Here is a 26,761-nt window from a genome sequence, read left to right as displayed (position 1 = left end):
TTATGGGGAGGGACAGGCATCTCGCTTTGTTCATTGGCTTTTCTATGACTGAGTTTACTCTGTCTCTCCCCCTGACTCACTGGCGTGTTCTTACTTTGCAGGAGCCTGTGTGAAATGCAGCAAAGGGGTGTTCGGGGCCGGCCAGGCCTGCCAGGCCATGGGGAACCTCTACCACGATGCGTGCTTCACCTGTGCGGCCTGCAGTAAGTGTGGGGCACGTGGGGGGGACAGGGACCATGGGGACCAAGAAAGGGAGGACCGGGGAGAGCATCCATCCTCGAGACACTTGACCCAGGCCTTCCACAGTGCCACAGAAAGGCAGGTCGGGGGCCTCGGGAGCCCCCAGCACAGGGCCCATCGGAGGGAGGAGACGTGCCAACGATTGCCCGGGGCCGGCCTTGGTGAAGCGATGAGTGGGTTCCAAGCAATCTGTGATAACGTCAGTTTGTAACGCCTATCAGAGGTCTCAGAAGGGTTGGGGGGGAAAGTGTTGGGATCCTCCATCATCTGCCCCATTGTCCGTCACCTCCCCCACCGTGGGACCAGCCCATCGAAAGTCCGTCAGTTACTCCAGTGGGAGGCGGGGCCCTTTTATAATTCTGGGACCCCACTCTTTGATTTGGAGGCTCCTCTGTGGGTGTGAAGTGTGAGCGTGTGCATGAATGCCCGTGTGTGCACCAAGGCGTCAGTGCCTGTGAGCGCACACGCCTAAAGACCTCTCCACTCCGTACACGCAAATTAGGAGACCAGGCCTGTGCTCAGCCCCGCGGACTGCTCATTGGGTTGATGGCAAGCGCAGTGGAAGATTCTAGCACATTTGGGATGTTTGCCAAGTCTGACCAGGTCAGGAATTGTGCTTGTTTTATGGTCTCTACCGAAAGTTAATTTTGAGGAGGATTTTTTAGAAAACGCCCCGCTGATGTTCTCTGGTCCTGTGCTGAGGCTAGCGGCTATCAACGACAAGGAAACAGTACGATAAAGCCGGAGCGTCTGGGACAAAGGGGTCTTGTTATCTGGCCCAGTGGTTCTCAATCCTGGCTCTTCACTAGAATCCCCTAGGAGATTTTCTTTCTTTTTCTTTTTTTTTAAGTTTATTTATTTATTTTTGAGAGAGAGAGAAAGAGAGATAGCACACAGGGGAGGGGCAGGGAGAAAGGAGAGAGAATCCCAAAAAGGCTCCCTGATGCCAGCCCAGCACCTGATGGGGGGCTCAAACTCATGAACCGTGAGATCATGACCTGAACTAAGATCAAGAGTTGGACTGAGCCACCCAGGTGCCCCTCCCCTAGGGGCTTAAAAAATTTTTTTTAATGTTTATTTGTTTTTGAGAGAAAGAGAGAAAGAGAATGAGCCAGGGAGGGGCAGAGAGAGGGGGAGACACAGAATCCAAAACAGGCTCCAGGCTCTGAGCTGTCAGCCCAGAGCCTGACGTGGGGCCCGAACCCATGAACTGTGAGACCATGTCCTGAGCCGAGATCAAGAATCCGACACTTCACCGACTGAGGCACCCAGGCGCCCCTCCCCAGGGGATTTTAAAAGCCAGTGATGCACCAGTCCCATGCTGACCAGCAAAATCAGGAGCGCTGGGGGTGGAGTTTCTAGAATGGGCAAGAGTGCTCTTCCTGTCTCCTCAGGCGACTCCAGGGTGTGGTCAGGCCTGAGTGTCTGGATTAGTGCCAGCGGAGAAAGGAGGGGGAGAGATTTTCTCTTGGCTGGTTTGTGGCACCCTGAGAGCCTCCTGCTTCCCAGTCTAAAGTCAGCCAGCTGGGTACAGACCCGGCTCCCAGCCTGCCAAGCTGTGATGATGGCTAGGCATACGCCCGGGTTCGAAACCTCATACGTGCGTCCTCACTGCGATTTCCCATAAGACGCGTGCCGGAGAGGCCACGGTTTGTGCATTGATGAGTATTCCCCTTTGCGGGGAAAACGTGAAAGCCTTGGAGGTGAGTCGGAATTCTGCTGAGCATCCGCAGTGGAAATGTGGGCGTCGTCCGGGGATCGGTTTCCCTGGGCCCCTGGCTTCTCCTTGTCTTTGAGCCACACCACACCGTGTAAGTTGTAGAATCCTGGTGGCGACCACGCTTCTTGTCCCTAACGATGCAGACTGTGTCTGGTGGAGGGTCCAATTGCCGGTCGCCCTGTGGAGGTTGGTTTCCCTTCTGCTGGAGCAAGTGTATTTCAGCACTTCTGATGGCCACGTAGCCCGAGTTCTCTGCGCTATCCCAGATGTAACGTCTTCCTGCTGCCCGCGTTAACTGATCAGTTAAATTAAATCTTTGGCCACGTGTTTGGGTCTTATCTGTACAAGAGTTGGGATCCTGCCTCTTGCTAAAAAAATTATCTTTGGGGCGCCTGAGTGACTCAGTCGGTTGAGCATCCGACTTCGGCTCGGGTCATGATCTCACGGTTCATGGGTTCGAGTCCCGCGTTGGGCTCTGTGCTGACAGCTTGGAGCCTGGAGCCTGCTTCGGATTCTGTGCCTCCCTCTCTCTCTTTGCCAGTCCCCTGCTTGTGCACTCACTCACTCTCTCTCTCTCTCAAAAATAAATAAACATAAAAAAAAATTATCTTTGCCTTTTGGCTCCTACAACTGGTTCTCAATATTTGCTGTTTTCCGGGGAAAAAAGAAAATATTAAGTGGAAGTTGTCTTTCATCTCAAGCAATTGCCATTTGAACAAAGAAAGGTTCTCGGGGGTCAGGGGTGGGCACCGAAAAGTCAGTGGGTGCCACTTGTGGCTACCTGACCACCTGTTGGTTCCATGACGGGTTGAATTTATCGTCAAACGATGGCAGGTGCAAACACAGCTGGTTGGGGATTTTCTTGGTGTAGCCTCTAAGGCCCTTGTGGTCTGCTCTCTGGCTTAATGCTTCCCGTAATTTATCACAAACTGAACTCTCTTTTCTACTTCCTTCTCCCTGATCACACTGCCCCCTAAGTCTGCTCTCCCCACTCACTTCATACATGTAAGTTCTGTCCAGCCGTTAGAGCAGCCAGTTCAAAGGCTGCCTCTTCCAGGAAGTCTTCCCCGTTCCCCTAGCAGGAAGAAACCGTCCTCCCCCCACCCCCCTTGAACTTGAACTTGGCATGCCCTGCTTTCTGACTGGTGCTGTCCTGTAGACTGTGAGGTCACTCTCTGTGACTTTGGAGCCGGCAGGCCAGGCCCTGGAACAGAGTCGTTGAAGAGGTGAGGACAGGACTCCTTCAGAGAGCGAGTGCCACACATTCCTGTTGGCCAAGGGCCTGCACGCTCCTGTGGTGCGTGAACAGACAGCTTCCCCCTCGCCCGCCGGGAGCAGTTGGAGACCCAGGCACGCATCTGAGCGGCGTCTCTTGGGCACTAGAGGTGATTTGCCCTTGTGCAGTTGACTTATTGCCGCCCTGTGACTATTTTCAGCAGCAGGAGGCACCTGGGTGCTCCGTGTCCTGGCCCTGCCGGTCCTCAGGTGCATCCCCGCGCAGATGGCTCGGCCGGGGCCGGCCCGGTCCCCCCCGTCGCTGGTAGAAGAGAACATGGGGGCCCAGAGAGGGGAAGAGAATTTCTCAAGATTGAAGACCTACCAACAGAGCTGGCACGGGAATCCAGGGCTCCTGGATCTAATTAGCTTTGCATATCCCACTTTCTCTGGTCGGTTAGTGTATATGTTAGTGAGTATACAGGTGTGTGTTTTCTGTCTCCCATTTCATTATGAAGATGATCTAGCTTGGGGCACCTGGGTGGCTCATTTGGGTAAGCATCCCACTCTTTTTTTTTTTTTTAATTTTGAGAGAGACAGACATTGTGAGTGGGGGAGGGGCAGAGAGCGAGAGCGAGAGAGCGAGCAAGAGAGGGAGAATTCCAAGCAGGCTCCATACTGTCAGCACAGAGCCCGATGCGGGGCTTGAACTCATGAAACCGTAAGATCATGATCTGAAACTGAGTCGGACGCTTAACTGACTGAGCCACCCAGGCACTCGCCCCACCACCCGCCCCCCCGCCCCCCGAGAATTTCAAGGGCAGAGACCTGGGTGTGTGATTCTAGCACAGGTGTTTTTACTCGTATGTTTTCCCTTCCAGGTTTTGCCCAGAGGTATACCCGGCTTGTAGACCTGTGATCATAGCATATAAGTCATGTTCTGTCCTTTGTGGTCGAACGTGCCGTGGACCCATCCGCGTCTCTGCAGTCTGGATCATGATGATTTTAACAGTCGCAGAGCAATCGGCTGCGTTGTGCCGGAGGTCTGTGGCACTCAGCTCGTGTGGGGTTTGCCGGTTGTTCCGCAGAGTCCGCCCCCTGCCTGCACCCCCTTTTTCCTCTGCTGAATTGTTTCCTAGGTGTCCTGCCCAGAAGCAAGCATTCAGGGTGTGGCGTGTGGACCTTTGTGTGGTCTGCTCAAGTCCCTCCTTTCTCAACTGCTCCTCCGGGGGCAGGGGGGCCAGTGTGTGTGGTTGCCATGGAGATGTGGGGCGTCTCCCTTCTCCCCGCCTTGGGTCCTGCTCTCAAGTGGCTGTGCCCTCAGCGGGATGCCCCGAGAAAGCCATTGGCACAGTGTGGAGCAGGAGGAGGGTCAGCGCAGGGGGCAGGCATGGCCTTGGCCAGCGGCCACGCCGTGTCTGACGCCGGGTGTCGAGTGGCCCGAGGAGAAGCTGGCACCCGGCTGTGGCTGAGAGAGGTAGAATGAGGCGGAAGGAAAGGTGTGGGTCTGGACGTGTGGGTCAAGAGGGGCTCTCCAGAGTGGGGCTCTGGCACCTTCCAGAACAGACGGTGAGGGAGAAGGAAGGCAAGGTTCTGTGTCCTTGCTGCAGGCAGTTTTAGATCTAAAACGTCAGCTTTTGTTGTTCCATGACTAGACAGCCCCCATTCTGGAGTCCAGGTGAAGCCTGTTGGCCATGTGCAAGTTCATGGCTGCTCTGATGTTTCGTCTGTACCAGCTGGAAATGAGCGATCAGATAGGAGATTCCATGTGTGTTCTCTCCCTCCCTGAGGCCCAGAGAACATGAGGGCCCGGGCCTGGGCGTGGGATGGGGGGCAGGTCCAGGTGGACAGAAACTGTTGCCCACATAGGCCTGGTCTCAGAGAAGGACCACTGCGAATCAACAGCGTCCACTCAGGGGACAGTGTTGGGATGTGCAAGTCACGGCCAGAACAGGTGGCTTTCAGTGCCATACCTAGTGCTTCTACCCTGGGGGGGCCATGCACTGTGACCTGCCCGTCATGCCTCGGGGAAAGCACACTGTAAAGTGAGGACCATATGCTGTTGCCCGTCCCACCTTCCAAAAACCAAACACTGGTGGAGGTGAAAGATTGCGAGTGAATTTCATAGTGAACTCTTACCTCTTTAGACCCAGTCATGGGAGTGTGAGTTACGAAAAATCTGTATCTAGAAGTCTAAAAAAAGCATCTCGTCATTACTGCAGGTAAGGAAAACAGCCAGAATTAAGCCCAGCGTCGTGGAACAGGGGTTCTTGAGTAAGCCAGTGATTGGTGATTGGTGGTCCATCATCCAGTAGGTTCTAGAATTGGGAGGGTGCTCGTCAGCTATTTAGTTTTCTTAGGAAGTTTAAATGCTGCCTCTGAGATCATGGGTACTTTCTTTTTTTGATGTTTTCATATTTATTTTTGGGAGAGAGAGAGAGCCCGAGTGGCAGCGGGCAGACAGAGAGCAGAGAGGAAGACAGAGGATCCAAAACAGGCTCTGTGCTGATAGCACAGAGCCCGACGTGGGGCTCGAACTCACGCTGTGAGATCATGACCTGAGCCAAAGTCGGACGCTCAACCGACTGAGCCACCCAGGCGCCCCATGTTTCCTTTTTTTGTTGACTTTGTATGCAACCTCATCCACCCAGCGTTTGAAAACGCTCACAGATTCTGAAATAGCGGAGCCAGCACTAGGGAGGTCTTGCTTTAATTCACAGCTGGACTGCTTCCTTAAACCGGTAATCACAATATTTATAAGTAGCTTGTAGATGAGCTGCCCAGCTTGCTGTTGACCTGCCCCCACACCAAGCCTTCCACCCACGGGAGCTCGCTAAATCTGGAACAGTCCAGTGAGTTCAGCATTATTATCGGCCTCCTTTTACAGGCAGGCAGACAGGGGCTTGGGAGTGTAGTTTGCTTGTGGCTGGTGACCTTGCTGTTAAGTAGCGTGCTCCGCGCCCGAGCCCAGGACCGTGTGGACCCACAGCCTTTGCTCCCGCCACCACGTTAGTGTCAGATTACCCCTTGCTCGGAGAGAACGCGTGTCAGAGGACGCTGGCCGCGCTTTGCACTCTTGTGTTGGGGCTGTGCGATGGCAAAAGCTGGGTTTTCAGAGATTCTCTGGTTGTGAACGCAGGAGAACAGCCTGAGGCTTGGAAGAGGGGAGATACGAGAGACCTGGATTAAAGGCTTTGATGCCTGAATTTCTGAGCCGTTGACTCACGCCAGTGTTTCTTGCCACGTTCAGCAGTTGTGAGTAAGCCGCATGAGTCAGCTGGATCCAAGGAAAACGCCGGGGATCAAGAATGTGAGAAAGGAAGAGTAGGCACAGGCTCAAGGAAGCCAGTGGGCGAGGAAGAAATCAGGAAGCAGCCAAAATAGACGAGCCGGGCAAAGGGCTGTGTGGGTCGGCAGAGGGCAGAGGGGCAACATCGACTTGGTGCGTTGTTACAAGGGTCTCTTGTGTTCGTCTCTAGCAAAGCCGGTTGTGCCGAGGCCCCTGACTCGGGGCCAGACTTGGTTTCCCAGATCAGACTTTGTGGGTCCAGAGGCCGTGAGGTCCCTGACAGTGGGAAACATCAGATTCTTCGTGCCTGTGACATTAGCAGGGTCTGGGGTATTGGAGCCCTGTACTGTAGGGGGTGACTCCTGCGTAACCCACGCCTACTTGGAACACGTACGTTCCAGGTGCGTGACAGCACACACACACGGTTTGGGTGGGTGTTCCGGTACGTAGGGGGGGCACCGCGCCCTAATTAGCATGAAGACATTGTACCCGGTGCCTCATCTCTGAGCCAGAATTCTGGGTTTGGGGAATAAGGTCTTTTTTGGAGGTCTGAACTTTACTCTGGCACCATAGACGCTACTTGGGTCTCTGGCTCTCTTGCCAAGAGTGTCTGTTCTTTGCTTTCTTAAATGTTCTGTCTCTCAAATATTCTCTTAAATTTCTGTCTCCAACCCTGGCCCCGTGGTGGTGAATTCAGTGTGTCGGCTGGAATGGGCCACAGGTGCCCGGGCGTTTGGTCAAACATTATTCTGAGTATGTCTGTGAGGATATTTCTGGAGGAGAGTAACAGTTGGTAGGCTGAGTGAGTGAAGCAGATTTTTTTTTTTCCCCCTGACATGGGTGGTCCTTGCCCAATCAGTTGAAGGCCCGCACGGAACCAGAAAAGCTGACCTTCCCACAAGTAAGGGATTTCTTCGTGCCTGACTGCCTTGAGCAGGGACATCCATTCTCCCTGCTTTCGGACTGGAATGACACCATCAGCTCTTCCAGGGCCTGTGGCTTGCCTACGGCTGATCTTGGTGCCCTTGTCAGCCTCCATAATCATGTGACCCAGTTCCTTTTTTTTTTTTTTTTAATTTTTTAAATGTTTATTTATATTTGAGAGAGAGAGAGAGAGAGAGACCAAAACAGAGCATGAGCAGGAAAGGGGCAGAGAGAGAGGGAGACACAGAATCCGAGGCAGGCTCCAGGCTCTGAGCTGTCAGCACAGAGCCCGATGTGGGGATCAAACTCAAGAACCACGAGATCATGACCTGAGCCGAAGTCGGACGCTTAACCGACCGAGCCACCCAGACACCCCTGAACCAATTCCTTTTAATAAATCTCTCTGTTTCTGTCTGTACATATACACATGGGCATGTGCATACACGTGCATGCACACACATATGCATATACCCTTCAGGTTCCATGCCTCTGCAGACCCCTGGCTAATAAGGACCCTTTCATATTTCCTCTGCATTGTCTTCTCTTCCCTCCCTACTTTCTCCCTCCTTTGTGTCCCCTCACTGACAATTTCTTTGCACCCACAGCCTCCATCATGGAATCCATGGGGCTTCTATGCTCCTGTACGATGCAGACCCCTGACTGCACCTGCACGGATCCTGCTTCCGAGGCCTGTGTGCATGTGCGTGATGGACATCCTGGGGGATCTGCCACAGTCACCTGGGAATGTGTCTGTGTTTGCCTCACCACCCACCCCCCTTTACCTTCCTTTGGTCTCTAGCTCCCTATTTCCTGAACTCTAGATTCGAAGCATCCACTGTGGCAGCCAATGGCCACACGTGACTTTTGAGCACTTGAAGTGTGGCCAGTGTGACTGAGGAATCGAATATCGTATTTTATTTTGTTTTCTCTTGAGAAAAATTTTTAATGTTTATTTATTTTTGAGAGAGAGGGAGAGGCCGAGTGCAAGGGGGGGGAGGGGCAGAGAGAGAGGGAGACACAGAATCTGAAGCAGGCTTCACCAGCGCAGGGCTTGAACTCCCGGAGCCTGAAATCATGACCTGAGCTCAAGTCGGACGCTTAACCCACTGAGCCACCCAGGCACCCCTACATCATATTTTGTTTTAATTGAAGTTTTAAATTTAAATAGCCACATGTGGCCAGTGGCTACCATACCGCACAGTGCAGGTAAAGTCTCTCATTCCTAAACCTTATTAATTCCCTTATGGATATGAGATGATCAGTGAAGCTTATTATGTTTTGTACTTTATACATCGCAAAGGTAACATAGTCACACGGAAAAAGAAAATACATACGGGAGAAGAAAGTTACCTATCGCCAAATACCGAAACAAGACCAAAACACGTCTGCCGTGCCCGCAGAGCTGTGCCCGAGCTCGTTGCTGTCTCCCTGTGTTCACTCTGCTGCCCCGCTTTTTACATTTAGAAGTATATATATCCTATGCCTTCTTCCTCATTGTTCTGCGTGCTGCATAAGATCCTGTTGCCTTTGATGAGTCAAAATCAGCACAGCCTTCCTGCCCATTGAGTTTAAAGGGGAGGAGAACCCTCACCATGTGGCTGCCAGACTCTGTTCCGAGAAGGCACCAAGGCTGGGTGGCGATGCCGTGGCCCGGTTTTCAAGGACCGGATGCACCTCCAGGGCACCGACCGGCCTGGGAACCCGGCAGGTGCGGTGCTGGAGCAGAGGGTGCAGGCTTCCCTGTGATCAGGGCAGTGGGGACAGCTGTGCCCAAGCAGAGCAGCACAGCCACCATTGTTGGGTTGAACAATGCCAGCAGGGTCCCGGGAGGCCCCATTTGGGGAAGACCCTTCTGGTTCTTATGTGGATCCCTGCTGGTCCCTCCCGACTGTCTTGGGTCCTGTTCGCTGGCCTGCCATCTCCATCCACACAGCCGGCCTTTGAGCACAGCTTTGTGGGGACCAGTCCCCGGCTCGGAGGCCTCTGCCACTTCTTGCCTTAACAGCACAGTCCAGTTCCTTCACTTAGCATTGAACCCATTCCTTAAGCCAGCTCCGACTCCTTGCCTGTCTTCCGTCTCGCCGCTGCCTCCTCAACCCGCCATCCCGCAGAGCCTCCTGGCCCCACGGAACACGCCCGCCCTTCCTGGTGCCCGTCACCCTCACCTTTCAGCCCCACCTTGGTGAATGCCGCTCTCCAAGGTGCTGTCCTCCTGTGTTTAATTTTTTGAGGAATTGTTTCGCAAAGTGGCTGCAGCATTTTCCATTCCTACCAGCAGTGTGTGAGGATTTCAGTATCCCCACATCCTTGCCAACACTTGTGATTATCTGACCCTTTGATTCTTAACCATCCTAATGTGAAGTTGAATCTCAGTGCGGTTTGGTTTGCGTTTCCCTGACTAATGATGTTGAGTACCTTTCTTTAAAACATTTATGTTTTGGGAGAGTGCAGGTAGAGGAGGGGCAGAGAGGGGGAGACAGAGGATCTGAAGCAGGCTCTGTGCTGACAGCAGCGAGCTGGTGCGGGGCTCGAACTCACAAACCGTGAGATCATGACCTGAGCCCAAGTCAGACGCTCAACTGAGCCACCCAGGTGCCCTGATGTTGAGCATCTTTTCATGGACTGATTTGCATGTCTTATTTGGAGAAATGTCTGTTCAGATCCTTTACCCATTTTTTCATTGGGTTTTTAATCTCTTTATTTTTGAGTTTTGACAGATTTTATATGTGTTGCATATCAGTCTCTAGTATATGATTTGTAAATATTTCCTCTCCTTCTATGCACTGTCATTTCCCTTTCTTGATGTTCTTATTTGCAGCACAAAAGTTTTAAATTTTGATGCAGTCTAATTTATCTATTTTTTTTCTTTTGTTTCTTGTGTTTTTGGTGCTTTGTATAAGAAAACAGTGCCCAACCCAAGGTCATGAAGACTCGTGCCCATATTTTCTTCTGAATGTTATAGTCTTAGCTCTTAAGTTGAAGTCTTTAATCTATTTTGAGTTGGTTTTTATATGGTTTGAGGTAGGGGTTCCACTTCATTCTTTTGCACATGGATACGAAGTGTTCCCAGCATTGTCTGTTGAAGAGACCACTATTGGGACATCGGGGTGACTCAGTCGGTTAAGCATCTGATTCTTGGTTTCAGCTTACGTCATGATCTCACAGTTCCATGAGATCAGTGCACAGCCTGTGTGGGGTTCTCTCTCTCCTCTGTCTCTCTGCCCCTCCCCACTTGTGTGCCCACCCTCGCGCTCTCTCTCTCAAAATAAATAAACATGAAAAAAAGAAAAAGAAAAGACTACTCTTTCTCCATTGGATTGTCTTGGCAAATGTGTCCAAAATGAATTGACCCTAAAAGTAAGGGTTAGTTTCTGGTCCCTCAATTGTTTTTTTTCCATTGCTCTAGTCAATTATCTTTGAAAGAGATTTAACTAATAAGAAAAAAATCTCATTTATCCATGCAGTTGTTGCTATTTCTGGTCTTTTTCATTTCTTGTTTAGATCCAGATTTTCATCTGGTACCATTTTCCTTCTGCTTAAAGGCCTTCAACTTTTTTTTTTTTTTAATAGTGCAGATCTGCTGGTAATGAATCCTTTCAGCTTTTGTATGTCTGAATTCATCTTTATTTCATTTTTGAGTTTCAAGAACATTTTTTCTGGGGCTAGAGAATTCTAGGTTGATAATTTTTTCTTCTACTTCTTTAAAGATATTGTTCCAGGGGCGCCTGGGTGGCTCAGTCGGTTAAGCAGCCGACTTCAGCTCAGGTCATAATCTCACGGTCCGTGAGATCGAGCCCCGCGTCGGACTCTGTGATGGCAGCTCGGAGCCTGGAGCCTGCTTTGAGTTCTGTGTCTCCCTCTCTTTCTGCCCCTCCCCTGCTCATGCTCTGTCTCTCTCTCTCTCTCTCAAAAATAAATAAACATTAAAAAAATTTTTTTTTTAATTTCTAAAGATATTGTTCCATGAGGCACCTAGGTGCTCAGTTGGTTAAGCGGCCGACTTCGGCTCAGGTCATGATCTCATGGTTCATGAGTTTGAGCCTCACGTCGGGCTCTGTGCTGACAGCTCGGAGCCTGGAGCCTACTTCAGATTCTGTGTCTCCCTCTCTCTCTGCTCCTCCCCCACTCACACTCTGTCTCTCTCTCAAAGGTAAATAAACATTGAAAAAAAAAATAAAGATATTGTTTCATTGTTTTCATCAGAAATCTGATGTCCACTTTATCTCTGTTTCTCTATAGGTAGCATATCTTCTTTCTCTGTCTGCTTTTAAGTTTTCTGTCATTGATTTTGAGAAATTTGATCATGATGTCTCTTGGTGTCTTTTGTATGTTTCCCATGCTGGGGTTTGTTGAGCTTTTTGGATGTGTGAGTTTATAGTCTTTGCCAAATCCGGAACATTTCTGGTCGCTGCTTCTTCACATTTTTTTGCTGCGCCTTCCCCCTGCCCTCTCCTCTCCTTCAGGGACTATGTTACCCCTTTTGACGACTCTTTGTTAAATTTAATAAATTGGCCTGTAAATTAAATCTTAATTAAGGTTGTCTCACAACTCCCTTATGTTCTTCTTATTCTTAAAATTCTTTTACATTTTGAGGAAGAATGTTTCATCCTCAAACAAATGTTTAATTTTGGCCATTGAGCAGCCAGTTTTTATTATTATTAAGCCTTTAGATTCACTTATCTTTTCCCTTGTAGTGTGCAGTGTCCTAATCCCATCCAGAGTGTTTTTCATCTCCGATACTTTAGTTTTCATCTTTGGCCACTCAATTTGGGCATTTTTAAAGATTTTCCATGTCACTATTTAACTTTTTGGACATATGAAATACGGTAACAATGACTTGTGTCTCTTTTTCTAGTGACGCTAAGATTTGTGTCTGATCTGCCTTGATTTCCGTAGATTGACTGTTTTCTTAATTATGGGTTGTCTGTCTTGCCTTTCTGTGTGCCTGGTAATCTTTGACTGGATGCCAGACATTGTGAATTTCACCTTGTTGAGTCCTGGGTATTTTTGTATTCCTTTGAATCTTCTTGAGCTTTTCAGGGATGTAGGTAAGTTATTTGGAGACAACGATGTTTCTGGAGCAGAGGGCTCCAGGGCAAAACCTTCTTGAGCATTTCACTCAATACCCAGTACTCACGGATTACGAGTTTTCCCACTCTAGCTGGTGGGAATAGGCACTGTTTTCGGCCCTTGTGGGTGACTTTCTCCCCCGGGCTTGTTTAGTTTCTTCACAGGCATGTGCTGATCCAAGACCTGCTGAATACTCAAAGGAGACCCTCTGCAGGTCTCCAGGATTTTTTCTCTGTACAGCGTTCTCTGATCCAGATGATCATTGTCTGGAGTAGTAGGAATGGAAAACAAAAGAGAGATGGATTTGTAAAACTGTAAGGAAAAAAAAAAAGACTTGGGAGCAGCCAGTGAGAAGAGAATTGGGTTGTGGAGCGGGTCTACTCATAGCGTGGTCTCCGACAGTGTGGTCAGTAAGGCGAGAAGCGCAGAAATTGTGACCATTTAGAAACGTTTGCAACAACTTGACGGAGTAGATTGGAGCTTGGTTTTGGTGTTTCATTTTCCCACACTGTTGTATTTTCCAAGAAAAGAAGTCTGACAGATGGAAATGAAAAACAAAACAAAAACCTGGCCCTTTACCGCAGGTAAACTGAGAAAGAAGGGGCGACCGGAGGGTTTGGGCAGAGAGAGATGGGGGCAGATGAGATTTTTAGCTCATGTAGGTTTCTGGTGAGGAAACTGAAGGTCTTGATGGGATCCTGGCAACAGTGACTTCCGCTAAACACTTAGTATGAGCAAGCACCGCATTGGGCTCCCTACTGCGAACCCCCTGCTTTCTCCCTCTCCACAGCACTCTCTACCAAGGAACCCCCAGGGCCCGGTGACCGGCCAACCTCTGGTTTCTGGGAAAGTGGCAAAGCCAAGGACCCTTCCCTGTGTGCTTTTCTGTTTTCCACCTTCTTCCCGGTTCCTCAGCCCCCTGAGGCTGCGCAAGCCTAGGAAATCCAGGTTGATCGGTTCATTTGCACTGAACCAATTTGATTGGCTTTTCACTTGGTTGGTATTAGGAGTTCATTAAGGGTTAACCTGTTCTGGACGAAGCTGTTTGAAGAGGCAGATCGGGGAGAATTTTGTGCGATAAAGCAAAAATGTTCCCTAGCTGTCCTGGTCACAAGTGGCCACTGGCTACTTGAAATGTTCTCGTTCAAGTCCTTGAACTGAATGTTAAGTGTTATTTTATTTTTAATTAACTTAGATTTACATAGGAATGGCTACCTAGGGCTGGGGACCAAGGCGACCAAGCTGGTAGAAGTGACCGTCTTGGGACAGCACAATAAAAATAAAATCTAAACAGTTGCTAATTTTTACAATAAAAACGGAATCTAAACAGTTGCTAATGTGTACTTCCTTTCTGCAGGGAACTCCTCTCATTGTCCGGAAAACCTTGCATTTTTACTTTTCTTCGGGAAGGTATTTTAGACACTGAAATTTGTGATGAAGTCTTCCAGCTAAGGGCCAATTCCTTTTCCAGAGTAGACAAGCCGTTTCTATTTCTAGAAGGAAAGGAGAATGTTAGGTTTTATTTGTCAGGTCAGACGGCCGCCCTCTCTTTGCGACACCTGTAACTGTTGTCACAGCTACGCTGGCTTCATCCACATTTTTCTCTTTTCAGCTGAAGGGGGCCCTGAAGGCAAATATAAAATAGCCTCTTGCTGTCCGTAGGAGGTGGCTTTTTGACGAGTTTGTACACTTATTTGTCAATATTTTGTAAACTGTTGTTGTGATGGAAAAATAAATAGCAACTATGACTCTTCCAGAGCTCTGGGAAAACTGTTTATTTCGTATGGTTTTGGTGTGCACGTGACTAGGTGTTTGACCAGGAGGAATCACGTTAAACGGGAATGCTGGTTCAGAGAGCAGCCCGGGGCAGCCCCTATCGGAGCGGTTCTCAAAGTGTGGTCCGCGGACCAGCGCCTGCAGCGTCACGTGGGAAGGGGCACGTTCTCAGGCCCCTCCCAGACCTGCTACGTCAGAGTCTCCGGGGATGGGGCTCGGCAGGTGGTTCTAAAGCATGGAACTAAGCCCCTCGACCCTTCCATTTTGGCCTCTGTATGAGCACTGACACAGCCACGGCCGGCTCCCTGGTGTCGCGCCTCTAGGCGGGTGCCGCTGTAGGAAGTGAGTGAGGACCGCGGAGCTCATCCCCATGGAGGGCAGTGGAGTGAGGAGGAGGTTTGGTCGGGAAGGCCAGGAGATCCACCTTTCCCCTGACTAGTTGACAGATACTCCTTTGGGTTTGTTTGTTTGATTGATTTAATTTAAAAAAATTCATTTATTTTTGAGAGAGAGAGAGACAGAATGAGTGGGGGGTGGGGGGGCAGACAGCGAGGGAAACACAGAATCCAAAGCAGGTTCCAGGCTCTGACCTATCAGCACGGAGCCCGACGCGGGGCTTGAACCCACAAACTATGAGATCATGATCTGAGCCACGCAGGTGCCCCACTTTTTAAATTTTTTTTTAAACATTTACTTATTTTTGAGAGAAAGAGAGCGCGCACACATAGGGGAGGGGCAGAGAGCGGGAGAAGGAGGATCCCAGGCAGGCTCTGCGGTGTGACCACGGCACTCGTTGTGGGGCTCGAACTCACGAACCGTAAGATCATGACCTGATCCTAAATCAAGACTCACCCAGGCCCCGAGAGATACTCCTTTGGGGACAAAGAGGGTCTAGTGTGGTGGGAAGTGTGCTTGCTGACTTCGCTCCAGAGAGCCGCGTTCAAGTCCCATCTCTCCTACCTCCTTGTAGCCACAGTAGGTGTTTGCCTGACTGACTTGGCTGTTGCATGAACAGGGTAGGTGGCGCTAAACTGCCTCAAGTACAGGTCACGTTGTTGCAGGTGAGTGCGCGACGACGACCCGAGCCAGCTGGCTGCCTCCACGAGCCAGCCTGGAGTCCGTGCGCTGTGCGGTCCCACCTGTGCTGGTGCTGGCTGTGGTTTGGTGCCACCTAGTGGTGGTTGGCTGCTCCCAGCGTGTACGTCCGTGGGTTCTGGATCCGGCACCTCAATGGATATTGAGGACGGTGAGGGATTCCAGGAATTCTCAGGTTAGTTGGTGTCTGTGTCATTGGCCAGATCTGGAGTGAATCAGCCTCAAGAATACTTTCCCTGCCTGGCCCCACCTTCCCCTCGTTGTGCCTGCACTGGAAGATGGGAGCCAGTCACCAAACACATTACAGCCTCAGGAGGGCCGTCACACAAGGGACTTTTATAGAATTGTCAAGCCAATGAAGTGAGATACAATGTAAAGTGCCCAGTAATGTAAAGTGCTTTAATATAAGGGGTTTTTTTAATGCTTATTTTTGAGACAGAGAGAGAGAGAGAGAGAGACAGAGGGAGAGAACATGAGTGGGGGAAGGGCAGAGAGAGAGGGAGACACAGAATCTGAAGCAGGCTCCAGGCTCTGAGCTGTCAGCACAGAGCCCAACCCGGGGCTTGAACTCATGAACCGTGAGATCATGGCCTGAACTGAAGTTGGACGCTTAACTGACTACGCCACCCAGGTGGTCCTGTATCACATTTTTATGAAGAGAAAAGGAGGGGCGCCTGGGTGGCATAGTCAGTTAAGCGTCCGACTCTTGGTTTCGGCTCAGGTCATGATCTCACAGTTCGTGAGTTCAAGCCCCACATCGGGCTCCGTGCTGTTAGCTTGGAGCCTGCTTGGGAATCTCTCTCCTCCTCTCTCTCTGCCCCTCCCCTGCTTGTGCGTGTGCGCATGCGCGCTCTCTCTCTCTCTCTCTCTCTCTCTCTCTCTCTCTCTCTCTCTCTCAAAATAAATTAATAAACGTTAAAAAGAAAAGGAAACCCAGAAAGTTGGGAGTGGTCCTGGGGTGTCATTTCCAGCGATTCCCAAGGATAATTAATTCCTGTGTATGTGCCCTGCTCCATGATACTGACGCGGGAGTGTTATTTTTGCCTCATTCTGCGCAAATGCCTTCCATGCTTGCTGCAGCCTGCAGGGGGCGGTCGTGCACTTCTGCATAGAAGGCACATGGTAGGACAAGGACAGAAAGGGGGTGATGATGCCGTGACATTTGGCAATGTTAACGTTTCTTAAACTTGTTAATATAGGAAAGTTCTAAATACGGTACTTGAAACCCAGCAGGCAATCAACAGATGTTAGATTTGTTTGTGTTTTCTCCTACTGATAAAATACTACCAGATGTGGTGTGGGACCCAGTTTCTGAACTTAGATGGTCTTTTAAGACTGAGCTAAAAAGTGGAGTTTGAGTCCTTCAGAGCACGCCCACCGTTTTCCCGTGGGGAGCCCTCAGTTATTTTAAGATTCTGTTTTTAAAGTTGATTTTGAGAGAGAGAGAAAGAGAGAGAGAGAGAATCCTAAGCAGGCTCTGTGTTGTCAGCACAGAGCCCGACGTGGGGCTCAAGCTCTCCCAAACCGTGAGACCATGACCAGAGAAGAAATCAAGAGTCAGACACTTGGATGCTTAACTGACTGAGCCACCCAGGTGCCCCCTCAATAATAATAATATAAATTATATATTATTAATAACATAATTGATATATAAGTATTATTATATTAACAATATATTATATAATATATATTAATATATAATTGATATATATTAATGCTAGTGTATTAATAATATAATACATTACATATTAACAATATAATATAATGTATTATATATAAGTATATATTATAATGTATTGTATTATAATATATATTTTATTATATATTATTATTATTATTACTACTACTACTATTATTTTAGAATAAAGGAAAAGCAGATGTAGCCTTTAAGCCCTTCCTTTGGCCCCTGGGGTCTGGACACAGGACTTCGCAGCTCTGGGGATTGGCAGCCACAGTATTTGTCTAGCCAGCTGGGCAGTTTTGTAAAGGATGATTAAAGTCCTACCTGCTCATTCTTAAAAGTTTGGGGAAGCAAAGGAGAGTCTAAAGAAGCAAACAATTAGCAAATACCTTCCTCCTCCCCGCAACCATGCAGTTACCCTGTATGTCCACCAGAGGCACTATTGGTCTTGGGCAGATTTTTTTTTTTCCAGTCTTTTTTTCTTTTTTCTTTGAATTTCTTCTTTACGTAGTTGAAATACACAGTTTTTAGATCTTGCTTTCTTACTTTTCATGTTATTACTTCAGGGGTTTCTTTCAACAATTACAGCATTGTTTTTCAAATTCCTGAATACAGAATTCCAGAGAAACATGCTATAAGAGCGTATAAAAGCAAACAGTGAAATTCTAATACCATCTACTGGTGTCCCTGATACTAGAAAAAACTTTTCAAATGTTGAAATGTCTAAAGCAGTAAGAGAAATTCCCCTTAATGCAACATACCAGTGCTGCATTTACTAGACACTTTTAAATAATTATCCTCTTGAAAGCACATGCGGGGGCACCTGGGTGGCTCAGTCCACTGAACCACCAACTCTTGGTTTCGGCTCAGGTCATGATCCCACAGTTTGTGGGTTTGAGCCCCACATCTGGCCCCGTGCTGGCAGCACAGAGCCTGCTTGGGATTCTCTGTCTCTCTGCCCCTCCCCTGCTTGTGCTGTCTCTGTCTGGTATTTTGAGTAACCTTGTATAGTGAAAGCATTTGCAGCATCACTATAGCAGTTATTTGAACCGTATTTTAATTTATTTTTAAAATTTTTTTTTAACGTTTATTTATTTTTGAGACAGGGAGAGACAGAGCATGAACGGGGGAGGGTCAGAGAGAGGGAGACACAGAATCTGAAACAGGCTCCAGGCTCTGAGCTGTCAGCACAGAGCCCGACGCGGGGCTCGAACTCACGGACCACGAGATCATGACCTGAGCTGAAGTCGGCCGCTCAACCGACTGAGCCACCCAGGCGCCCCATTGAACGGTATTTTAAATGAGACATAATATTGCATCATTTAGAGGTACTGTTTTATATAATCATTTCTCCTCAGGTTTCCAATTTGGACCTAAGTAAATATTTATCCACATTTCTGATCCTTTCCTGAAGCGAAGTCCCAGACAGCCACAGTGAGTCAGAGAGACACATTTTAGAGTTGCCTCCCCCGGGGGGGCAGTTTATCATTTTACATGCTCATTAAGTAGCTTACAGAAATATGCAGGGACAGCAGTCATAAACGACTGCGGTCATCTGAAAAAATCTTTGTTGATGTTATAAGTGAAAAAGCTCTCGTTTGATTTGCGTTTCTTAGACCACTAGAGCGCTCAGTGCTCTGGCGTGTTTAATAATCTTCCCCTATGATTTTGGAACAGAGGTAACATGCCCTCTATTAACACAAATGGTTAATTCCCAGCTCAGGCTCCTTAGAACTTCCTGGACCCTGTTCCTGGAATCAGAGCTCAGTGTTCCCAGCATTGGACCAGAGGCCTCATCTCTGTCTAGGAAGTCCTGTGCTGTTTCCAGATGGTCCACTGCTCTCTTCAGTGGCCGCGTTGGAACCTGCAGCTTCGGCTCTTTTCCTCTCAGAACCCAGGGGCAGCAAAACAAGGGAGCCCCGCTTACCGGGCTGGACTTGGACTTTACTTGTGGTCAGACAGTGTGGGCATCGTCTTCCTTGGGTGGCTCTTTGGGCTCTTTGTGGTGGGCTCTTTGTGTCCTTGTCGCCTTGGTTGCCAGGGAGGGACTGGAGGCTCTCACCCAGGTGCCTAGTGGGGACAAAGAGTGGAGAGGGGGTGCTCTAGTTGGTTATCATTTTCCTTTGTAAAACTTTGAATTCTCTAGAATGTTCCCATAGAGGGGAAAGTTATAAGTAAGTAAAATGATTAAAATGTACTTCCACGGCTGTAAAGGGGGTTCTGTTAGTGAACCCTGAAATCACTTAGCTATAAGTGCTCATTCTTATTACCCTAGTTTCGCAGAGTCAGGAAACACTTGTGAAGGTTCTAGAACCTTCTAGAAGTGAGGGTAACTAGCTTGAGGGAAGGACAGGAGAAAAGGTTTGGAGAACCAGAGACTTGCATTGTGGCCTTCTAGCGTATGTCCCATTGCGCGGTATTTTTAACCTTTGCCAGTATGACAGACAAAGCATTGTATATTCTTTTTTTCTTTTAAAATTTTTTTTAACGTTTATTTATTTTTGAGAGAGAGAGAAACAGAGCATGGGCAGGGGAGGGGCAGAGAGAAAGGGAGACACAGAATCCGAAACAGGCTCCAGATTCTGAGCTGTCCGCACAGAGCCTGATGCAGGGCTTGAACTCATGGACCAAGAGGTCATGACCTGAGCCAAAGTCAGACGCTCAACCGACTGAGCCACCCAGGGGCCCCATGGAGTGAGTTGTTTTGTGTCCGACTATGCAGACGTTTTCTCTGGTTTGTCATTGGCCTTTTGGCTTATAGTATTTCACCTAAAGAAGGTGTGTGTGTGTGTGTGTGTGTGTGTGTGTGTGTGTGTGTGTGTGTGTGTTTGTATACAGTTTCAAAACTGCAGTAGGAAATAACTTATATTTACCTACCATCCAGAATGCACGGACATTTCTGTGTTGTCGTTTTGGCTTATTTCTTATAAAGGAAGTAGGATGTTACAGATGAATTGGAATCGTCCTGACTCCCCTTCCTGTATTGCATTTCCCCCTCCCCCAGGGCAGCTGTTGTCAAGAATGGAGCGTGTGGATCCTTCCAGTTCCAGTTTGTCTTCTGTTATCACACCTATCAATATCATAAAGGGTCCACAGTACTAGTTTGTGGGTGCAAATGCGTGTTCATGCTTTAACTTGTATGTATATCATGTTAATGCGTTGTTGAGCAATCGGCCTCATTTGCACAGCGGTGTGTTTAGTTCGATGCATAGTGACGTATACAAATCTAGTTCATTCATTTTGACTGCCGTGTAGTGTTGCATCCATTGACTATAACTTCCACAGTGTATTTTTTGTTTTAATGTTTACTTATTTTTGAGAGAGAGGAAGACAGAGCGGGTCACGGGCAGAGAGAGAGGGAGACACAGAATCCGAAGCAGGCTCCGGGCTCCGAGCTGTCAGCGCAGACCCTGACGTGGGGCTTGAACCCATGAACTGCGAGATCATGACCTGAGCCAAAGTCGGACGCTTAACCGACTGTGTGTTTTATCAGTTTTTCTATACGGGTGGACGGGGACATGGATGGATGCTGCTGGCTGTCTAGGTTTTCACTGCAGTGCTGTAGTGAACAACTGTACATGTCCCTTGGGACATCTTCTTAAGGGGCGTCCTTAGGAGTATGTGGCAGGTAATGTGGATTTTCAGTGATATGGGCTCTTGCCAAATTTTTGCCAAAGGGCTCATGCCAATTGGCACTCCCACCAGCAGCGTGAAAGGCTTTCTGTTGTCCCCACACCTTCATCAAGACTGTACTGTCAGGGGGCGCCTGGGTCAGTTAAGCGTCCGACTCTTGATCTCCGCTCAGGTCATGATCTTGTGGTTTGTGGGTTCGAACCCTGCATCCAGCTCTGCGCTGATGGTGCAGAGCCTGCTTAGGATTCTCTCTGTCTGTCTCTCTCTCTCTCTCTCTGCCCCTCCCTCACTCGTATGCACGTGCGTGCTCTCTCTCAAAATAAATAAACATTAAAAAAAAAAAGACTCGGGGCGCCTGGGTGGCTCAGTCAGTTGAGCGTCAGACTTCGGCTCAGGTCATGATCTCGCAGTTCGTGAGATTGAGCCCCGCGTCGGGCTCTGTGCTGACAGCTTGGAGCCCAGAGGCTGCTTCGGATTCTGTGTCTCCCTCTCTCTCTGCCCCTCCCCTGCTCATGCTCTGTCTCTCTCTCCTTCAAAAATAAATAAACATTAAAAAAAAAAAAAAGACTCAGTACTGTCAGGCTTAGTGATTTTAGCCCATCTGGGAATGAGATAGCATCTCATGGTTTTAATTTGCATATCCTGATTGCTGGTGGGCTTGAACATCTTTTAAAATAGTTACTGCCTAGAGTTTAACAGATTTTCTCTTCTCTGCACCTTTGCTGCTTCTCCTCCGCTCATTTTTTCCGTTGGGTTGTCTGGGTTGTCTTGGTGGGTTGGTGTTCTTTATGTTTTAGATGCCAGTGCCTTGTTACATGTATTGTAGCCATCTTCTGGCTTCCAGCCGGGCTTTCCTTTTCTCTCTTCAACGAAAGCATTCATTGCCTTCCGTTAGACCAGTTGGTAAACCCTCCTCATATGAGGCTCAGCTGAAACTACATTATATCCCCAAGAAGTGCAGTATTAAAATTCAGAGCATTAAAAAGTTCTTTAAAAAAAATTTTTTTTTCAATGTTTATTTGTATTTGAGAGACAGAGACAGAACATAAGCGGGGGAGAGGCAGAGCGAGGGAGACACAGAATCCGAAGCAGGCTCCAGGCTTCGAGCTGTCAGCACAGAGCCCGACGCAGGGCTCGAACCCACGGACTGTGAGATCATGACTTGAGCCGAAGTTGGACACTTAACCAACTGAGCCCCCCAGGCACCCCGTGTTTTCTTACGATACTTTTCCTTTTTTACACTGAGGTCTGTAATCCATCTGGAGGTTTTTTTGCTTTTTTAGTTAAATGCATTTCCTTTTTTGTGACTTGGCCTCTGCACTGATACTCCCCAAGTCCTCTATAAGCTCCAACAGGTCGACATCACCAGGCTTTTCTCCGTCACCTGGTGCTCTTTGCTTGCTCTGGGAGTCCCAGGTGAGGCACTCAGTAGTTTATCAAGGTCACGTCTCTGTCTCAAGCACTGTCAGTGTTTGTGACGTTGATGACTTTGCTTTCACGTTGTGGACCCTGGCTCCAAGGGGCATCATTTCACCAGTGTAGACTTCATTCAGTTTTTGAAACTTCCACGTGTTTCAATGCCACTGGCCCTGGCAGTATTCTCAGATCTGAGAATGCTGCTTGCTGGGTCACAGCCCCAGGGTCTCCCATAAAGACGCTCCTGCTTCACCTTGAACATGTGACCCTGTGTTTTTTCATTAGGGGTCAATGGAATTGATAAAGTATGCTGTTCTTGTCAGCGTCCTAGCTTTATGGGAACTATAAAGCGACATCTAAGGAGCCCAGTGTGCTTTGTATTTTTCCCACTCCTTTTTGCCCCTTTTAGATCAGGAGGAAACAGGAAAAGTCATTATCCGTCCAACAATGTGTATTTTCCATGGTTGAAAAGATGAAAAGATACACGAAAGTAAGGAGAATAAAGTTGAGCTGTTGGGGCGCCTGGGCGGCTCCGTCGGTTAAACATCCAACTTCAGCTCCAGTCATGATCCCGAGGTTCGTGAGTTCGAGGCCCGCGTCGGGCTCTCTGCCCCTCCCCCGCTCGTACTTTCTCTAACTCAAAAATATGTAAACGTTAAAAAAAAAAAAAAGTGGCCAATTTACAGGACTTTCCTGATAGGTTGTCACCAATGTCCCCTGGAGAACCTGTCAAAGATAACGTCCCAAATACCTGTGGGAAACAGCTCCCCAACGGACTATAGCCTGTACCCCCACTGAGTGCACCTCTGTCGTCCTGTTGCCAAATGTCTCACTGGTTTCCTTCTCAGCAGAGTGGAAGTGGGGGAAGAGGGTGTGGGATGAGCCGCAAGGCAGTGCTGGGGTTTCCTGCCACACGGCACCCGCCAGGGGCCTGGTCTCCCGGCCTCAGCCTGCCCATGGCCACGGCCACGGCCACGGCCACCGGAGGCTTTCAGCAATCATGGACCGTTATTGACAGTTGACATTTGTTTTGCACGTTTGTTTCTGCTTAAAAACATTTTACCTTTGTTCCTCCTTCTTTCACCTCGTATCAACATTTTCTTCTTACGCCGCCTTTGCGTTTTCTCCTCAGGCCGGAAGCTGAGAGGAAAAGCCTTTTATTTTGTCAACGGCAAAGTGTTTTGCGAGGAGGACTTCCTGGTGAGTTCGTCCCCGGACTTGCCCTGCCCTGAGTCGGGATCGGAGTCCGGGGGAGACTGTGGGGAGGCCCAGGCCGGGTACAACAGTGTGGTTTCTCTCCGGGGTTTCCTGTGCTGGTGGAGAGCAGAGCGCTGCCGGAGAAAGGGGGTCCCGACTTTCCTTCTGAGGATGCCCGGGGTGGTGCTTGTTCCCGAAGCAGAGGACAGACCCCAGAGCTTTGTGCTTGGGAGGGACTCAGGGTTGCTTGGCCTGTCCTCCTGTGCTCTGCTCATTTCCGCCTCCCCCACCTCTCTCTCTTAAACCTGTGCCCTGGGGTTCGGGCCTGCGTTACCTTGAACCCTGTCTGCTCTCTGCGGGCATCCGGCCTCTGTCACGCTTCAGAAGTCCACCCACGGGCCAGGGACTCCCAGACCCGAGCTCCAGCCCTGCCAGCACCTGCCGGCCAGCTGCTGACACCTCAGTGGCCCGGACGGTCCCCCAGCCTTTCCATATCCACTTGTCTGAAGCAGAAACACCAGGTTGCCTTGGGTCCTCATCCCTGAGATCTGTGTCCTAGGTTCGTCCTTGGCCCCTCCTCCTTCCCACCTCTCCCACAATGTGGCCAAGCATTGACCCTTGTGCCACCGCGGCCTCCCTGGGCCCCGCTTAGCTTCCCAAAGCCAGTGTGGCTCAGCCACGCTACCTGTGCGTCAAGCCAGCCCGCCCAGGCCCCACGTCTCCAGGGCTCGAAGCCTGTGCAGAAGCTGTCTGTGGTCCAGAGCCTACCTGGTGTCTCTCCCGTTCCACTGTTTGTAGTTGTGTGTGCCTGTGTGTTTTGGTAAAGTAAGGTAGAGAGTCTTTACCGAGTTTCTTTGAAACCGAAGGCATTGGCTAACCAGAGCCAGACTTGAATTTGAATCGTATCCTTACCCCTAATAGGTTGTGCGACCTTGTGCAGGTCGCTTACCCTCTCTGAGCTTCCCTTGTGTCCATCTGAGAAATGGTACGGTACATACCTTGTTTTAAGAATTGTCTTAAGGGGCGCCTGGGTGGCTCAGCTAGTTAAGTGTTCGACTTCGGCTCAGGTCACGATCTCGCGGCTCGTGAGTTCGAGCCCCACGTCGGGCCCTGTGCCGACAGCTCGGAGCCTGGAGCCCGCTTCGGATTCTGTGTCTCCTTCTCTCTCTGCCCCTCCTCCACTCACATTCTGTCTCTGTCTCTCTGTCCTTCTCAAAAATAAATAAAACATTAAAAACATAAAAAATGGGTTTAAGGACTAGAGTGCTGGTGTCAGGCTTAAGCCTGTGTCAGAGTCCCCTGCAAGGCTTTGTGAACACGCGGATCACCGGGTCCCACCCCAGAGTTTCCCAGTCAGTAGGTCCGGGATGGAGCCCAAATGTGCATTTCTCACAAGTTCCCAGGTGATTCCGGGGGACCCCTCTTTGAGAACCACTGGCCTAGAGACAGAGCCTGGCATGTCGTGGGTGCCCAGACGCAGCTGTTGTCAGGGCGAGTGGCATCAGTGTTAGCAATGGCTCTGTGGCATGGGATATTTCGTGATTCATCCCACAACCCACATCCCCACAACCTGTGTTCTGAGAAATGACAGATTCCGGCCTAGAGGGACACATCTCTCTGCGAAGGTGTCGTCCTCGTGACTGGTGGGCAAGTGGCCGGGCCATCTGTGCCCTGACGGGTTTACCTTTGCTTTCTTTCTCCTCTGCAGTACTCCGGGTTCCAGCAATCTGCCGACAGGTGTTTCCTTTGTGGACATCTGATCATGGATATGGTGAGTCAGTTGGGTCACCAAGCGAGATTATGGCAGCAGGGGGAGGGGGGAGGCGGTCACAGGAAAGAAGAAATCGGTAGTTGAGAACTGTGTTTCCTACCCTTGTTTGTGGTCGCATCTGGTTTTATTAAGAAAAGACCCTGTGTGACACAGGTCTGCTTGTCCTAGGAGAAACCCCGTTGTTGGCTTTGAGCGGCCTCAGCATCCTTAGCCGTGTAGTCCCCACAATGCTGTGTTTCTGATGATGTTCTCTCCTCTGGGCTGTTGGGACCACACCGGCCTCCCTCTCAGTTTCTGTGGTCCTCGTGGTGTCCCGGGTGAGACGCCAGATGCCAGACGTCATCTACCTCGGAGTTGGGTACAGAAAGTCGGGTAAACACGGTTCTTGGTCCCCCACGTTCTGCCTGGCTCCGTCTGTTCCATGGATGAGTTTGGGGGACAGGGGTGGCTGTCTTTAGTTCTGAGACAGCAGAGCAAGAAGCAGCTGGCTCTCTGAGCTTGTCTTGGGCCTCAGTGCGTTTATCTCTCCAGTGGGGACGGTTTTTCTTTCCTGGTCTCCTTATTGGGTAAGGTTGTGAGGTTAACAAACACAGAATACTTAGTCTGTCTGAGGGATCAAATTGTCCAGCACCGGAGATCAGGCCTTAAGAATTTCTTTAACGCACTGGTCGAAGAAAATCATTGTATGATATTCTTTTTAAAGTTTCTTTGATTTAAAACATTTTTTTTTATTTGAGCAAGAGAGAGAGAATCTTAAGCAGGCTCCATGGAGCCCGATGCTGGGCTCGATCCCAAGACCCTGGTATCATGATCTGAGCCGGAATCAAGAGTCAGACACTCAACCACTTAAGCCACCCAGGCACCCCTACAATCTTCTTTTAGTTGGAAAGAATTCAATCTCTCTCTAAGCTGACCCATTCATCCCATTCTGGAGAAGGCAATTGCTCATCATTGCTGTTTTTTCCTTTTACCTTTTTGTTGAGAAACAGCTCACAGAATAAAGGGTGTATGTTTTAAGCGTACAGGTGAATGAAGTTTTACATGTGCATATACCTGTGTAACCACCACCCAGGTCAAAATACGGATGTTTCCCACATCCCACACCCCAGAAAGTTCCTTCTTGTCTTCCTCCCAGTCCAGACCCCCTCCTCCAAAGGTCCCCTCTCTCGCTCCAGATTCGTTTTGCTGGTCCTGGAACTTCATATAAATGCAATCATACAGTACCGAGTCCTTTGGGTCTGCGTTTTCTCCCTTAGAAAATGTTTTTGAGTGTGGGGAGGGGGGCAGGAGCCTGGGTGGCTGAGTCGGTTGAGCATCTGACTCTTGATTTCAGCTCAGGTCACGATCTCATGGTTTGTGAGTTTGAGCCCCGCATTGGGCTCTGCACTGACAGTGTGGAGCCTGCTTGGGATTCTCTCTCTCTCTCTCTCTCTCTCTCTCTCTCTCTCTCTCGCTCTCTCTCTCGCTCTCTCGCTCTCGCTCTCGCTCTCTCTCTGCCCCTCCCTCACTTGTGCACACATACCTGTGCTCTCACTCTCTCAAAATAAATAAATACACTTAAAAAAAAAAAAAGAAAATGTTTTTGAGGTTCACGCATGTTGTTGCCTGTGTCCGTAGTTCATTTATTTTCATTGCTAGATAGACTCCCATTGTATGGATACAGCAGTTTGGGGGCCTATTATCCAGCCGATGGGGGTTTGGATGGTTTCCAGTTTGAAGGCTATTTATGAATAA

At 49.3% G+C, this 26,761-nt stretch overlaps 1 protein-coding gene across 4 annotated transcripts in view; it reads left to right on the top strand.

Annotated features, from left to right (window-relative positions):
• LIMD1 (LIM domain containing 1) overlaps nt 1-26,761 on the top strand; it is a 69,024-nt gene that overhangs the window by 31,734 nt on the left and 10,529 nt on the right. For all 4 annotated transcript variants that reach the window (XR_008297169.1, XR_008297168.1, XM_027038516.2 and 1 more), the window contains exons 2-4: nt 102-203; nt 23,192-23,259; nt 24,965-25,027. Coding sequence is in view for 2 of the 4 variants with exons in the window: in XM_027038516.2 (XP_026894317.1) it covers nt 102-203; nt 23,192-23,259; nt 24,965-25,027 (233 nt within the window). In the remaining 2 variants the exon portion in view is untranslated. The remainder of the gene's footprint in view (nt 1-101; nt 204-23,191; nt 23,260-24,964; nt 25,028-26,761) is intronic.

Source organism: Acinonyx jubatus, chromosome A2 (genome assembly GCF_027475565.1).
Source record: "Acinonyx jubatus isolate Ajub_Pintada_27869175 chromosome A2, VMU_Ajub_asm_v1.0, whole genome shotgun sequence".
NCBI lineage: Eukaryota > Metazoa > Chordata > Mammalia > Carnivora > Felidae > Acinonyx > Acinonyx jubatus.
This window is presented reverse-complemented; position numbering and strand designations above follow the sequence as displayed.